This window comes from Rhinopithecus roxellana, chromosome 10 (assembly GCF_007565055.1).
Source record: "Rhinopithecus roxellana isolate Shanxi Qingling chromosome 10, ASM756505v1, whole genome shotgun sequence".
Classification (NCBI taxonomy): domain Eukaryota; kingdom Metazoa; phylum Chordata; class Mammalia; order Primates; family Cercopithecidae; genus Rhinopithecus; species Rhinopithecus roxellana.
In genome coordinates this window covers 38747927-38762478 of record NC_044558.1, presented here as the reverse complement: position 1 = coordinate 38762478, position 14552 = coordinate 38747927, and the positions used below count along the sequence as shown (strand labels likewise).

The following is a 14552-nucleotide window of genomic DNA, read 5'->3' as shown; positions in this document are numbered from 1 at the left end:
TGTAAAAGTGAAAAAGTAAGTGTGAAGGAGGAAATGTTTTTCTAAGGCTTTCACTAGGTTAGGGTTAGGTTACCACAGAGGGATTGGAACATACGAGTTAAAGAGATCCAAATCATTTAAGAAGCCTTTCAGAGCATCTGTTTTGGTGCCTTCTGGCCCCTTGACTCAGGTGTTGGTAGGGAGTCTACTCAACTGTGAAGATTGCTTAAAGCATATGAACCCCAGCAGTTCTCAAACTTTGTGACCTCAGGGCCCCTTCACACTCTCCCATATTATTGAAGAACTGAAAGAGTTTTTGTTTATGTGGATTATATCTGTTGATGTTTATGTGAAAAATTAATACTGAGAAACTTGTATTCATTTATTAATTCATTAACAACACATTCTACCTTAACATAGATTATATTTTTTGATGAAAAGTAACTTTTCCTAATGAAAAATTTACTGATACAGGGATTGTTTTAAATTTTTCATTTTTAAAAATGTCTGATTTAATAGAAGACAGCTGAATTTTCATATTTGCTTCTGTGTTCAGTCTGTATCACACATCATACAGCCTTTGCACTTGTGAAAAAATTTAAGTACAAAATCCAGATAATGTTTTAGTGTTGTTGGTTTTGACTTTACGGATTCTCCAGTGTCAGCAAACCTAAGAAGTAATTCTTTAAAATGAAATACATATTAACCCTAAAATTAATTCTATTATATGTAATTTGAAGGAATATTTAACAATGGAAAGAATTTGTGTGTTTCTTTCACCAAGTCTTTTATGCTGTGTAAGAAATAAATATCTCAGTCAGTCAGCAGTTGCTGTGTCTGCATTTTTCTTTATCTAAGTCAGATGAATAGAGGAAAAAAGGATTCCTTAGTTTTGAGAGCAAGGATTCTTTCTCTTTACTTTCCCTTTTAGTGTTGCATTAGTTTTTTGGTTAGTTACACACTTTTTAAGATAACCAGTGTGGTATAAGTTCAACATTTGTCCTTGGACATCATGTTTTAGTTATCAGTCATTATGTACTATAAAATATTTATGAAATATTACTTGTATAATAACAATTATTTCCTTTTAAAGCATCAGAATTTTGAAGAACAAATGCAAGGCATGAAGACCCAGCTAATTCAGCTGAGTACCTTACTTCGATTGTTAGACAGTGGATTTTGCAGTTACTTAGGTAAGTTTAGTGAATCAGAACTATACCCAGCAAATTGTAGAGTAATGCATAGAAAAAATTGTAAAGAACTCTTTAAAGAAGCCAGGTGCAGTGGCTCATGCCTATAATCCCAGCACTTAGAAAGTCAAGGAGGAAGGATTACTTGCACCCAGGAGTTTGAGACTAGCCTGACTAGCACAGTGAGACCCCGTCTCTATAAGGAAAAAAAAAAATGCTGGCTGTGGTGATGCATACCTGTAGTCCCAGCCACTCAGGAGGCTGAGGTGGGAGGATTACTTGAGCCCAGGAGATTGAGGCTACAGTGAACTGGGATCACTCCATGCACTCCAAGCTGGGTGACATAGCAAGACCCTGTCTCAATAAAAAAGAACTTAAAGATATATATAGTCTACTGCACTTTCTTCGGTTCCATAAAAGTGTGGGACCAAACTCTCATTGTATAATTCTGCCTTAAACTTGATTCATAAAATGTATTATTTGTTAGTTTTTAAAAACAAGTCAGCCTTCAAGTTTGAAATGATTCCTTAACGTAGAAGACAAATGTATAGGGCTTGAATTGCCTAAGATGCATAGGAAAATTAGAGAAAAGTCTGTATTCTGACGTTATTAGCATGAGAATAAGTCGTATATGTGTATGTGTTTTTTTCTTCTGCATAGAATCTCAGGACTCCGGATACCTTTATTTTTGCTTCAGATGGCTTTTAATCAGATTCAAAAGGGAATTTAGTTTTCTAGATATTCTTCGATTATGGGAGGTAAGTCCTTAAATTATTATGCAAGTGTGACATTTATTATGAAAAGAAACAATTTATTCTGTAGTATATAAATGGATTATGATAGCCTTACTGAAATATCTAAGGCAAGTATGTTCCAAAATTCTGATGAACTGGTAGCCTCTTCTTAAAAATTAGTCTCATACTGAATATTTGGTCTTTTGGAGCTTCATTCTTCAAATTACAGTCTCTGTGAGATTTGGGGCCAAGAGGTATCCCAGAACAAGTTCTCTAGACCATTTATTTGCTGCCTTTGTTCTTCCTTTGAGACACTTGACTTTATGTGAGGCTTTGCCACATCTGTTAGAGGATTTTCTCATGTTTTTGGTGTACTCCTTTTATTCCATTTTTTACCCAAAGCAACTCTTTATTTTTTCAACTTTTAGATTCAGGGAGTAGATGTGCAGGTTTGTTACATAGGTAAATTGCATGTTGCTGTGGTTTGGTGTGTGAATGATTCCATCACCCAGCTAGTGAGCATAGTACCCAATAGGTAATTTTACATCCCATGTTTCCCTTATACCATCCCCCCATATGTAATCGCCATTGTTTATTTTTCCAGGGCAACCTTTAATGAAAAACCAAATCATTTCACATTTTCTTAAGTATTTGTTAATAATAAATCAGTGTGCTTTTTTTTTTTTTTTTTTTTTTTTTTTTTAAGAGAAGGGGTCTTGCTGTGACTGATCTTGAACTCCTGGACTCAAATAATCCCCTTGCCTTCAGCCTTATAAGTAGCTGGGACTACAGGTGTATGCCACTGTGTCCAGCCTGGTGTGCTTTTTAATAGAATGCTGGTATAATGATTGATCATACCTTAGGATAACAGAAATTCTTCCAAGGAAAGAATCAGGAGATAATCCATTTTGATAGTAAATACAACTTTATACAGTGGAACTCTAGTGGTCTCTCAGGTTTTTACAGCTGTAAATGGATTCCTATACTATTGATGGCTGTACTACCATTAGACAAGCTGATTACAAGTTAAAAGTGGATTGCTTTGTGCTCACTTCCTCTGTTCTGAAATTAGGAGTAAAACCCACATGCTCTGTATCTGGAATCATACTTAAATGTTTATCAGTTTTGTTAAATTAGTATCTTAATTTGGGGGTTAAAAATGGGTTAATTCATTTATGCCTAGTGTTCCATTATTGGAACGATAAGCATGTGGGAGTTGTTTATATCCTGCTGCTCAAGATCATCACCAAGTTCTGATTGAAAAATTGAAAAAATTGCAACTTCAGGCATAAATGGGTTTTAAAGGATGAATTAAGAATATTATTACCACATAGCTAGAATAACTCCTCAATCTGTGTTTACTAAATAAATTCAAACTTTTAATGAAACTTTGAGGTTAATTGCATTGTAATTAAGCTTTCAACAATTGGATTTAGTTTGAAAATTATTCAACTTGATTTACTCCTTTTGAAAGAAGTAAACACATTTCAGGTATGCTCTAATGGTATGGTTTGTGTGGGTGTTTTTATGTTTCCAGAAAAGATGTTATTGGGTACATGAAGCAGGGGGAAATTAAGACCCTAAATTTGAGGATATTATCTATATTTAGGAACAGCTGAGCTATTGATGAAGCATTTTATATGTTTGGTTATACATTTGGGGCAGTTAATTCAGTTATTGTCACAATCAGGGATAAAATGTGATAACAAGGGTTTTAGGTATTTAGAATGGAGAGCTCCCTTTGGGTGTTTCTGATTCCATGTACTATGTAACTGAACCTTTTTTATTTCCAGGACTTAGCTTTAGTCTTTTTTTTCAGATCAAAGTGATAAACTGATACTTTGGAAAAATATTGAAAATATTTCTAACCCTTACACGTTAACCTTGTGGCTGTAGGTCCTGCATTAATAACATTTATCATACTGGTTAAGCTCAGTAATTTACTTAATATAGTTATCTTAAAGAACCGCATTTAGAGTATATCATATTCATATGATGTTAAACTTGATGGTAGTTACTTTGTAGGTGAAGGTAAGACTCTCGTTCCCCTCATTTCCTAGCTAGAAAAACCTTGGGCTACCCTAAACAGGCAACATCTACTTTGCATAGAAGTCATTCAGTGTTCAGAATTGTATCTGTGAGGAAAATGTTTTAGAATTGATACAGTTTGCAAAATAGTTCTTCTGCCTTCTATAGGTAATGTGGACCGAACTACCATGTAAAAATTTCCATCTTCTTCTCTGTTGTGCTATTCTGGAATCAGAAAAGCAGCAAATAATGGAAAAGCATTATGGCTTCAATGAAATACTTAAGGTAGTTATTCCTTTAATTCAGATTTTAGTGTTCTGGCTCTTCTATTTGGTGGTCCTGATATACAGAACATTTCCTTGGAACATTATTAAATCTCTTGAATAACTTAAATTGTGTCAATAACAGTGCTAGGAATGACTATCTGAGAATGACAGTTCAAATACACATTGGCTAGTTATTTTTACCTGGCTAATTAGGAAGAAAAGGAAATTCAACAAGTGCACTTGTAGTTTAGTTTTTCAAAAATTAATTGTCTTTTGATTATAACTTTGAGATATCAGACTTGGGAGAGCTGCTGGATTTAATGTTCCTTATATAAGATTATTAGCTAGTCTTTAGCTTTAAAACTTGAAATAATCTAAAGAAAGATACATTGAATTTCCTATGTATTTGTAGTATATGAATGTTTTTATTTTAAGGATTTTATCTGCAGTGAAATATAACTGGTAATCAGTTGTTTGTATAATAGAATATAATAGTGTATTCAGTTTTGATTATCATTTTATTTTGTTGATACTTTTTAGCATATCAATGAATTGTCCATGAAAATTGATGTGGAAGATATACTATGCAAGGCAGAAGCAATTTCTCTACAGATGGTAAAATGCAAGGTATACAGTGTTTCAAGTAATTGCAAGATTTGTTTGTTTTTGGTGGGTTGAGATCAAGAAAGATTTTTCTTCTTGGAAATAAAATAGCAGTTTTAGTAAGTTGAGGGCAGACAAGGTATTGACTGGCTTATTGTTTGCTGTTCTAGATTTACAGCACTTAATTGAAAACAGTTGACTAATTATGGCAGATAGGAAACAGCTAATAATAAGGCAAAATGATAAAAGTAATGAAAATATTTCTATAACAATTTAAGAGGCTGTAAAATTTCAGCAATGATATATTACCCCGTTGAGCTCATGAATACAGAATAGGGTCTCATATTAAATATGCAGAATCTCTAAATAAAAAGGAATGCTAATCAAAAATAATTGAAACAGTATTATTTAGCCTGTGTCACTCACTTATATTAGTCAAGTTATTAATTATTTAAAAACAAGGCAAATTTGATATATTATCTGAATTTGAACCAAAGCAGTATACTTTTGGTGTGTTTTGGCTTTTTCTTTCTGTTAAGAGAAAGGGCCTTGCTAAGTTGCCCAAGCTGGCCTTAAACTCCTGGGCTCAAGTGATCCTCCTGCCTTAGTTTCCTGAGTAGCTGGGATTACCAGTGCATGCACACCACTGTGCCCACCTCATGACTTTGTTTTTTTTTTGAGACGGAGTCTCATTCTGTTGCCCAGGCTGGAATGCAGTGGCATGACCTCGGCTCACTGCAGCCTTCTCCTCCTGAGTTCAATCAATTCTCCTGCCTCAACTTCCTGAGTAGCTAGGATTACAGGCGCCCTACTACCATGCCTGGCTAATTTTTGTATTTTTAGTAGAGACGAGGTTTCACCATGTTGGCCAGGTTGGTCCCAAATTCCTGACTTCAGGTGATCCACCCACCTCGACCTCACAAAGTTCTGGGATTACAGGCGATGCCTGACCATGACTTTGCATTTTTTTTTTTTTTTTAAATACTTCAAGACCTAGGGTACATGTGTACAATGTGCAGGTTTGTTACGTAGGTATACATGTGCCACGTTGGTTTGCTGCACCCATTATGACTTTGCATTTTTATGAAAATTCTTGCTTGGTCCTTGTATCATTTGTTCATGGATCCAAACTGTTACTTGGTTCAGTTCTACAAACATTTATGTGATACCTGTTCTCTTCCAAAGCATGTCAATGAGATGCTTCTTGCCTTTGAAGAACTTTGTTTACTGAAAGAGACAGATGGTCTAAGTAAGATATTATTACAAAAAGTAGAAAGAGATAAATGCCAAATATTAGGACATGCTATGTTTGTGGGAATGTGGAGGTGGGATGGAGAGTGACTAATCTGGAAGATACCCAAGAACCACTTAGGGAAAGAAAGGTGGTTAGCATTTCATTTGGAGCTGAGAAAAAAGTTGTGAGAAGGGTACATGACATTCACATTGTTAGGACAAATGCTCAGATTCTGGAATCAATGTAGTCTTAAACAGAAGTGTTACTTTGTGGTTATTTTTCCTCTGTAGTGAAATATGGTTTTGAGTTTGATTTTTCATATCCAGGAATTGCCACAAGCAGTCTGTGAGATTCTTGGGCTTCAAGATAGTGAAGTTACAACACCAGATTCGGACGTTGGTGAAGACGAAAATGTTGTCATGACTCCTTGTCCTACATCTGCGTTTCAAAGTAATGCCTTGCCTACACTCTCTGCCAGTGGATCCAGAGATGACAGTCCAACACAGATACCAGTGTCCTCAGATGTCTGCAGATTAACACCTGCATGATCACTCTTCTTGCTTTTTTGGGAAGAGACACTTTGTTGCAACTCTTTTTCAAGTACTTGAAAGTTGAAAATTTAAAATCTTGGTATTGATCATGCTTTAAGGTTTATGTAAAGAAAGTGTACTGATGTTCTTACATTAAAGCTTTACAAAGATTTAAACTAATTATTTTTGTAGTTACTTCTACCAAATAGCCTTTTCTTTTCGATAACATTCCTGAGTATTTTTATAGCCAAGTACATTTTATTTTCTTGCTGATGAACTGGAATTGGATAAATATCGCAAGTGGATGAGTTGGAAATTATGCACTTTGAAAAACATTCACTTTGTTTACTCTAAGTTTATTGGGTTTGGGATTTGATTAAATTAAATATGGAAGCTTTCTATAGCATTCTAAGCTGAGAAGTAGATTGTTACCCAGTAATGAAATAAAAAATAAAATAAAAGGATTTTTTTCTCTGTTTACAACAATACTCAGCTTAAATATTTATGCTGGTCGAATGTGATTTAAATTGGACATTTTCATCAATGCAGTCTAATGTGTAGACAAATAATTATTTCAACCATAATAAGTGGATTGGCAGTGTATTTTTTACATTGAACTTTTCTTCACTTGTATATAAAGATTATATATAAGTACTTATTTATGAGTATAAGAAAGGTTAGGCATATTTTCATTAACTGAATAAACTTGATTTATATAACCTGGTTTATCAAAATTTAACATGGCTTCAATATGAGATCTTTTTCAAAACTATTTTCTTAAACATTTATTTCATGAGATTATGTTCAACCCTGTACCTGGTATAATTTTAAAATTAATTGCTTGTAACCTCACTTTACTAATAATGTTTATTATCTTTCCTAATAATGCATTAACTGATTAATCAGGTGTTTAAATTTTTATAAAGTACTCTTTGCAAAAAGCTTATTTGAAAAATTTCTAGATGCTCTCATGAGTCTCAAAATAATAATTGTATGTGCACAAAGCTGTTGTTTTTACCATGCAGTATTGCATGATTTTAAGTTATGTGGAATTAACATAACTTATTTTGGTTTAATTGTAAGTTGTTAACTCCTGTATATATCATTAAAATAAATTTGAAGTTGAAGTAGTGTTTTTAGTTAAATTATACTTAGAAATAGTCTGCTTTTTTTTTTTTTTTTTTTTTGAGACTATCTTGCTCTGTTGCCCAGGCTGGAGTGCATTGGCACAATCCCGGCTCTCTGCAGCCTCCGCCTTCTGGGTTCAAGCGATTCTCGTGCCTCAGCCTCCCGAGGAGCTGGGACTACAGGCTTGTGCCATCGCACCCAACTAATTTCTGTATTTTGAATAGAGACAGGGTTTCGCCATGTTGGCCAGCCTAGTCTCGAACTCCTGACCTCAAGTGATCCACTTGTTTCAGCCTCCCAAAGTGCTGAGATTACAGGTGTGAGCCACTGTGCCCGGCTAATTCTTTAATAGAAGAAAAAACATCCAAGATGGACCTCAATTCATCTCATTTTTATGTGATTAAAATGATCATCTGAATAAGTTACTGGAAATGAAAAACATCCCTTTTAAAACTGAAAAAAAATTTTCATTAGCATGGAAATGGGCACAGTGTTGCCTTGAAGGATATAGTTATTTGACTCTGTAAAGCAGCTTACTACAAGTGATGCTAATAGTGTAAAGAAAAAAGTTGTGCAGTTCTAAAATGGTCCTAGAGATAGACTTTTTTCCCCCAAGAAAGTTAGGGAACAAAATGAACTTTTTTCCTGGTTGAGCATTAACTGACACAACAGTAGAACCGTTAGATTTTAGTTTTTAATATTATGTGTATTATCTTTCATCAGTTAATAATGAGTAAGCCTATTCAGAAAAAGAACATAAACTGATCAAAAACCCAGCATCTCCAGCCTTTCATTTCCTGCTATTCAGGAAATTGCTTAGAACATCTTGATGTCCTCCTTGTTCTTCCTGGACAGTGACTTTTTGGGAGTTTTCCTACTGCGTAATGTGATACCCACTTCAGATTTTTTAAAAAATCTTAATACATTTAGTAAGTTGAACTTCTGTCAAGTTTTATTACAAAACTACTTGTTAAAACAATTTTTACTAAACTGCATTTCTATCTAGCGTATTTTTTATATGGAAGTGATAGTATAGTATAGTTCCAGAAAAAGTCTTCATCAGTCCACAGAGTCCAGTTAGCAAATACTATGTGCTATTAATATTGCTAAAATATATAGTTCAGGTAAATTTACTAGTTTTTTTTTAAGGTTTGTTTTGTTTTCACAAGATGCTCTGTCCCCACCCTTATAACATGTAAAATATGTGCTGTCTTATGTGGTAAAGTTGTTAAAATTCAGTTTCTAACATTAACTGTTAAAAGTACAGACAATCTAACTTATGATGATTTGACTTACAAACATTCACCTAAATTTATGATGGTTTTAAAGCAGTGCATTGAATAGAAACCATACTTTGAGTACCCATACAGCCGTTTTTCACTTTTACTACAATATTCTATAAATTACATGAGATATTTAACACTTTGTTATAACATAGGCTTTATGTGTTAGATGATTTTGCCCAAATGTAAACTAATGTAGTGTTCTGAGCATGTTTAAGGTAGGGTAGGCTAAGCTATGTTTGGTAGGTTAGATGTATTAAAAGCGTTTTTGATTAATGATGTCTTCAATTTATGATGTGTTTATCGGAACATAACTTCAATAGAAGTTGAAATGCATATGTATTTTCAATTCTGGCATGAATCTATGGGAACCTTTTGCATTTAAGAACCTCCCCATTTTAATAATTTCATGGGTCTTAAGATTCTTCATCTGTTTATAAGGAACTTTAGTCTTAGTGATTAGATTCTAAATTTTTTTTTTGAGCAGTAAAAAAGTCTTTTGGGACAGATAATGAGTGATTGTTATGAACTTGGCATTGCCAAGAAATTTTATAGAGGGAGGCCGATGAATTCTTATGTGAAATTCACATATAAGCATGCCCATTATTAAAGACAGTTTGTATAAAGTAACCCTAAATGTTTATTGAAGAACCTACAGCTTCAACTGACTTATGTGCAGATATGTGCCAGGAGAACATCATTTTAGCTTGGGCATCTTTACTTGGGGTTTTCAGAAGATCCAGGAACCTCATTGTATGCAAAGTCTTGTGGGTGTACCTCCATGTTTTTGGAGGCAGGTCACATAGTTTCTGAAAGTGTTCTCTCATTTTCCTCAAATGTTGGTAACCATTGTTACAAGTTATTTAGCAGAATAGTAACAATGTATAACTTATGCTAATGATTTTGTGTGCTGAGCTCCCATTAATTAAAATATCTTCAGAGTGTTTGTTTCCAGATCCTTGGTCTGTATTACTAAGATACATGTCCAGGTGCTGCTTCAGGCTTACAGAGTCAGAGTCTTTGGAAGTCAGATCAGGAATCTGCATTTTTAACAAGCATCTAGGTGATTTCCTGAGCCCCTCTGAAGCTAGAGCACTACCATTATATATTGTATTTCATATGGTAATCTTTTGATTTATGACCAAGTGGACAATTCCCTTAGTTTTTAAAAAGCTTGTTCCTTGATTTTCTAAAATGGATTTGCTCTAGTTCTGGTCGCCATTTTTAGTAAAAAGTGATGACAGCTCAGCCTGTTATATGTAGATTTCTCCTCATTTCTTACTTTCTGAAGAAAGTTAAGCTTTTTGTGTCACTTCTGAGCACGAAGCAAGATTAAATTATTGGAATCTGAAAGGCTTCCATCAGTACCTAATGTCATTACCTGATACTAAGTATCTGTACTTGGACATATGTATATACACTGCCATTTGAATGATGCAACCATATTTGGCCTGTTCTTCCCTTGGGATCTTATGAGGAATTTAAGTTGTGTATTTTTGAGCAGTTTTCTAATTACAAATGCTTTCCCCATTGTTGTAAGCAGGCTTCTATTTTTCAGGCCATCCATCTTGACACAGGGAAAAACGTGTGTTACCCTTAGATAGAAAGGTTGGGGGAGTGTCTACAGTTGTACTGGACATCCACACTCTTTTTTGATATTCACAGCACTTCTTTCAGCCACCTGGGAAATTACACTGTTTATGAAATCAATGTTTAAAAGAAGTGATTATAAACAAAAGTCTTCAGGAATCAGGAATATCATTTTTGCCTAATGTGATTCAATCCCTATTAATGAAATCAGGATGTTAGAATAATAGGAAGTGAGCTATTAAATATGCCTCTCACTCTCAAGTGATCTGGATAGTGTATTGCTCCTCACATACCTCTGTCTCTGCAAAAGGTGACAGAATGAAAAGAAATTCCAGTAAGCTTTGCTGCGATCAGTGAGCAGCAGTCTAGTTTAGTTTAGCTTTTTTAATTAAAAAGACCTATTAACTTCTGAGAGGGACTTTTGCTGTGACAGTCAATAATGTTTCCAACATCACACTAGTCTTATTGGAAGCACAGAACCCAGTGGGTTGGTGGACTGCTTTAAAAATACAAATAGGGCTGTTTTTCTATGGCTTTGAGTGTTTTCGCTGATTGTGTAGGTACTGGAATCTCTTCCATTTGGTGTCACTGACTCGCTTTGCAAAGCAAGTTGCTCTCCAGTAGGACAGCCATCATGGTTCTTCTGAATGTCAGCATTAACACTGCATGCTACAAGTCACTGTCACGGGCATGGATATGGAGTATGTACCCAACGATTTTGGCCACATGCTTTTTTTGTTAACTAAGTCAAGTCTTAAATGAGCCAAATGTAGTGTTTGCTGACTAGGAAGTAAGTCATTGGAAATTAACAGTATTTAGGCTGTGCATCGTGGCTCATGCCTGTGATTCTAGTACTTTGGGAGGCTGAGATGGGAGTATTGCTTGAACCCAGAAGTTCAATGTTACATTGAGCTATGATGGTGCCACTGCACTCCAATCTGGGAGACAGAGCAAGACCCTATCTCTTAAAAAGAAAAAAAAAAAAAGTTAACAGCATCTAACCCTAATAGATTATATAGAAATTAAATTGTTAGGTTTTTGGAGTGAAATTTAAGTTCCTTTAGTTTTTGTACTTTTACAAGTAATGCTATTATAAACACATCGATGCCCCTTTAGACACTTCTTCCCCCAAATGGACAACATCCACTCTTCTTTTGCACATCAAGGTGTAAAGTGAAGTCTAAAAGCTGAATTTTTTAAACTTGCTCGAATATTTGTCCCAAAGCTATCCAGAAGTTGAGTAACTTTGGGGCAAATATTCTTTGATTAACAGAGCTTTTAAGCATTCTGTATAAAAGCTAAAGACTTCTTAAAGGAGGAGAAACTATCATGGTTCTCACTAGCTTCCTCCACATCCTACTAACTAATAATGTTTTTCTAAACTAACCTTTGGACTTTCTGTGGAGGATGACTTTTGCCAAAGTTTTATTGACAAGTGAAGACGGAGGAGAAAAGAATCCTTTTCATTGACATTTCATACCTGAAAAGCGCTTCATAAGCTACAGCTTACATAATGGATGGGTTGTCTTGGCAAAGGCACATCTTAGGCATGGAATTTAAGGAATAAGAATGTGGTCAGTTCAGATGACAGAATCCTGAAGCCATCAGTCAGACACAGTAGAATCCTTCCCCGATTAAAATTGCTTTTATCAAAAGACAGGCAATAACTGATATTGGTGAGGATGTGGAAAAAGGGGAACGCTCATACACTTCGTGGGAATTTAAGTTAGTACAACCACTATGGAGAACAATATGGAAGTTAGTGAAAAAAAAAAAAAACTAAAAGAACTACCTTATGATCCAGCAATCCCACTGCTGAGTGTATATCCAAAAGAAAGGGAATAAGCTTATCCAAGAGATATGTGTACTCCCATGTTTATTGCAGCATGATTTATAAGAGTCAAGATATGGACTCAACCTAAGCATCCATCAACAGATGAATAAAGAAAATGTGGTACATATACACAATGGAATATTATTCAGCCATAAAAATAAAATTCTGACTTTTGTGACAACACAGATGGAACTGGAGGACATGTTAATTGAAATAAGCTGGCACTGAAAGATAAATATTTCATGTTCTCATTCATATCCACGTGGAGACTAAGAAAGAAAAATTGCATTTATGTAGATAGTAGAATGATGATTACCAGAGCCTGGGAAGGGCAGTGGGGAGGTGGGACAAAGAAGGGGTGGTTAATGGGCATAAAAATACAATTAGAAGGAATAAGATCTAGTGTTTGGTAGCGCAATAGGGTGACGGTAGTTAATAATAATTTATTGTGTATTTCAAAATAAAGAGTAGAATTGGAATGTTGCTAATGCAAAGAAATGATAAGTGCTTGAGGTGATAACTATCTGCCCTCCCACCAAAAAAAACATCCTTTCTCCAAATATATTCCCCTTGATCCTAACAGGATAACTGAATCATTCTGAACATGAGAATACACCTTCCTTTTAAAAACAACACACACACACAACACTTGTAGCAAAGGAGATTCTTTACCACAGAAATTCTCATTTTTATGGGTCACTGAATTTGATTTTGTGACACTTTTTCCCATGTCTGGGTTGCTGAGGTTTCCACATCCTTCTTCAGCTCTACCCCTCAGAATTAGACATAAATAAGTTTAGAAGAGAGTTTATTCTGTAAGAAGGCTTGAATTATAAATATTGTATTTGATAGCTTCACAATATGGAGTAGATCCATAAGAGGCCTACCCTTGGTCCAGGGTTCACTCATATTTTAATCTCCTAAGTTTCCTAAGTTTTCCTTAAAGACTCACATTGTCTAAGAGCATCACCACAGATTTCAAAAAATACAGTCTTTGTTGTTAAGCTTGCTTTAAAAAGCTGTGGCCGGGCACGGTGGCTCATGCCTGTAATCCCAACATTTTGGGAGGCTGAGGTGGGTGGATCACCTAAGGTCAGACGTTCAAGACCAGCCTGACCAACATGGCGAAACCCTGTCTCTACTAAAAATACAAAAATTAGCTGGGTGTGGTGGTGGACACCTGTAATCCAGGCTTCTAGGGAGACTGAAGCTCAAGAATCACTTGAACCCAGGAGGTGGAGGTTGCAATGAGCCGAGATCATGCCACTGCACTCCAGCCTGGGCAACAGCAAGTCTCTATCTCAAAAAAAGGAGAAGAAAAAAAACTTAAAAGTTTTATATGCGGCCGGGCGCGGTGGCTCAAGCCTGTAATCCCAGCACTTTGGGAGGCCGAGACGGGCGGATCACGAGGTCAGGAGTTCGAGACCATCCTGGCTAACACGGTGAAACCCCGTCTCTACTAAAAAATACAAAAAAAGCTAGCCGGGCGAGGTGGCTGGCGCCTGTAGTCCCAGCTACTCGGGAGGCTGAGGCAGGAGAATGGCGTAAACCGGGGAGGCGGAGCTTGCCATGAGCTGAGATCCGCCACTGCACTCCAGCCTGGGCGACAGAGGGAGACTCCGTCTCAAAAACAAAAACAAAACAAAACAAAAAAAGTTTTATATGCCTTATTTTTATTCTTGTTCTCTTATAATTTATATGCTATCGCTGACCCAAAGTTTCTTGGCCACAATTTAGAATTTTATACCCATGTAAACACAAATAATGTGAACCGTGTTGATAGGTCTTCTTATCAGATAGTACAACTTGCTTTAGGGGCTTGTTTTCTCAAATTCAAGGTGAAATCAGGGTGTAGTCTGGATGCCTGGGTCACTTTTATAAGGTGCTTTATTCTTGCAAAGGATATAAAGTTTATTCTATAAGCTTTGGAAGTCAAATGTCAGAAAATAATTTAGTCAAACTGAATTGTTCATATTAGAAAATGTCTACTTATGAAGTAAAACAAAAATTTTAAGAGCACAGATTTGAGTCAGTCATGGATTTGAGACTTGGTTCAGTTGCTTCTTAGTTTTGTGACCAGGCCTCTCAGCCCTCAGTTTCTCATCTGTAGATGAGGATATTACCTACCTCAGTTGTGAGGAGTAAATGGAGTA

At 35.5% G+C, this 14552-nt stretch overlaps 1 protein-coding gene across 2 annotated transcripts in view; it reads left to right on the top strand.

Moving 5' to 3' along the window:
• TBC1D15 (TBC1 domain family member 15) overlaps positions 1–7694 on the top strand; it is an 81659-nt gene extending 73965 nt beyond the window's left edge. Inside the window, exons 14-18 of one of the 2 annotated variants that reach the window (XM_010370736.2) lie at positions 1073–1172; positions 1830–1927; positions 4100–4216; positions 4738–4824; positions 6361–7694. In XM_010370736.2, the coding sequence (XP_010369038.1) occupies positions 1073–1172; positions 1830–1927; positions 4100–4216; positions 4738–4824; positions 6361–6582 (624 nt within the window). In that variant the 3' untranslated portion in view covers positions 6583–7694. The remainder of the gene's footprint in view (positions 1–1072; positions 1173–1829; positions 1928–4099; positions 4217–4737; positions 4825–6360) is intronic. The other variant, XM_010370737.2, reaches the window with a different exon arrangement.
• The last annotated feature ends 6858 nt before the right edge of the window (positions 7695–14552 follow it).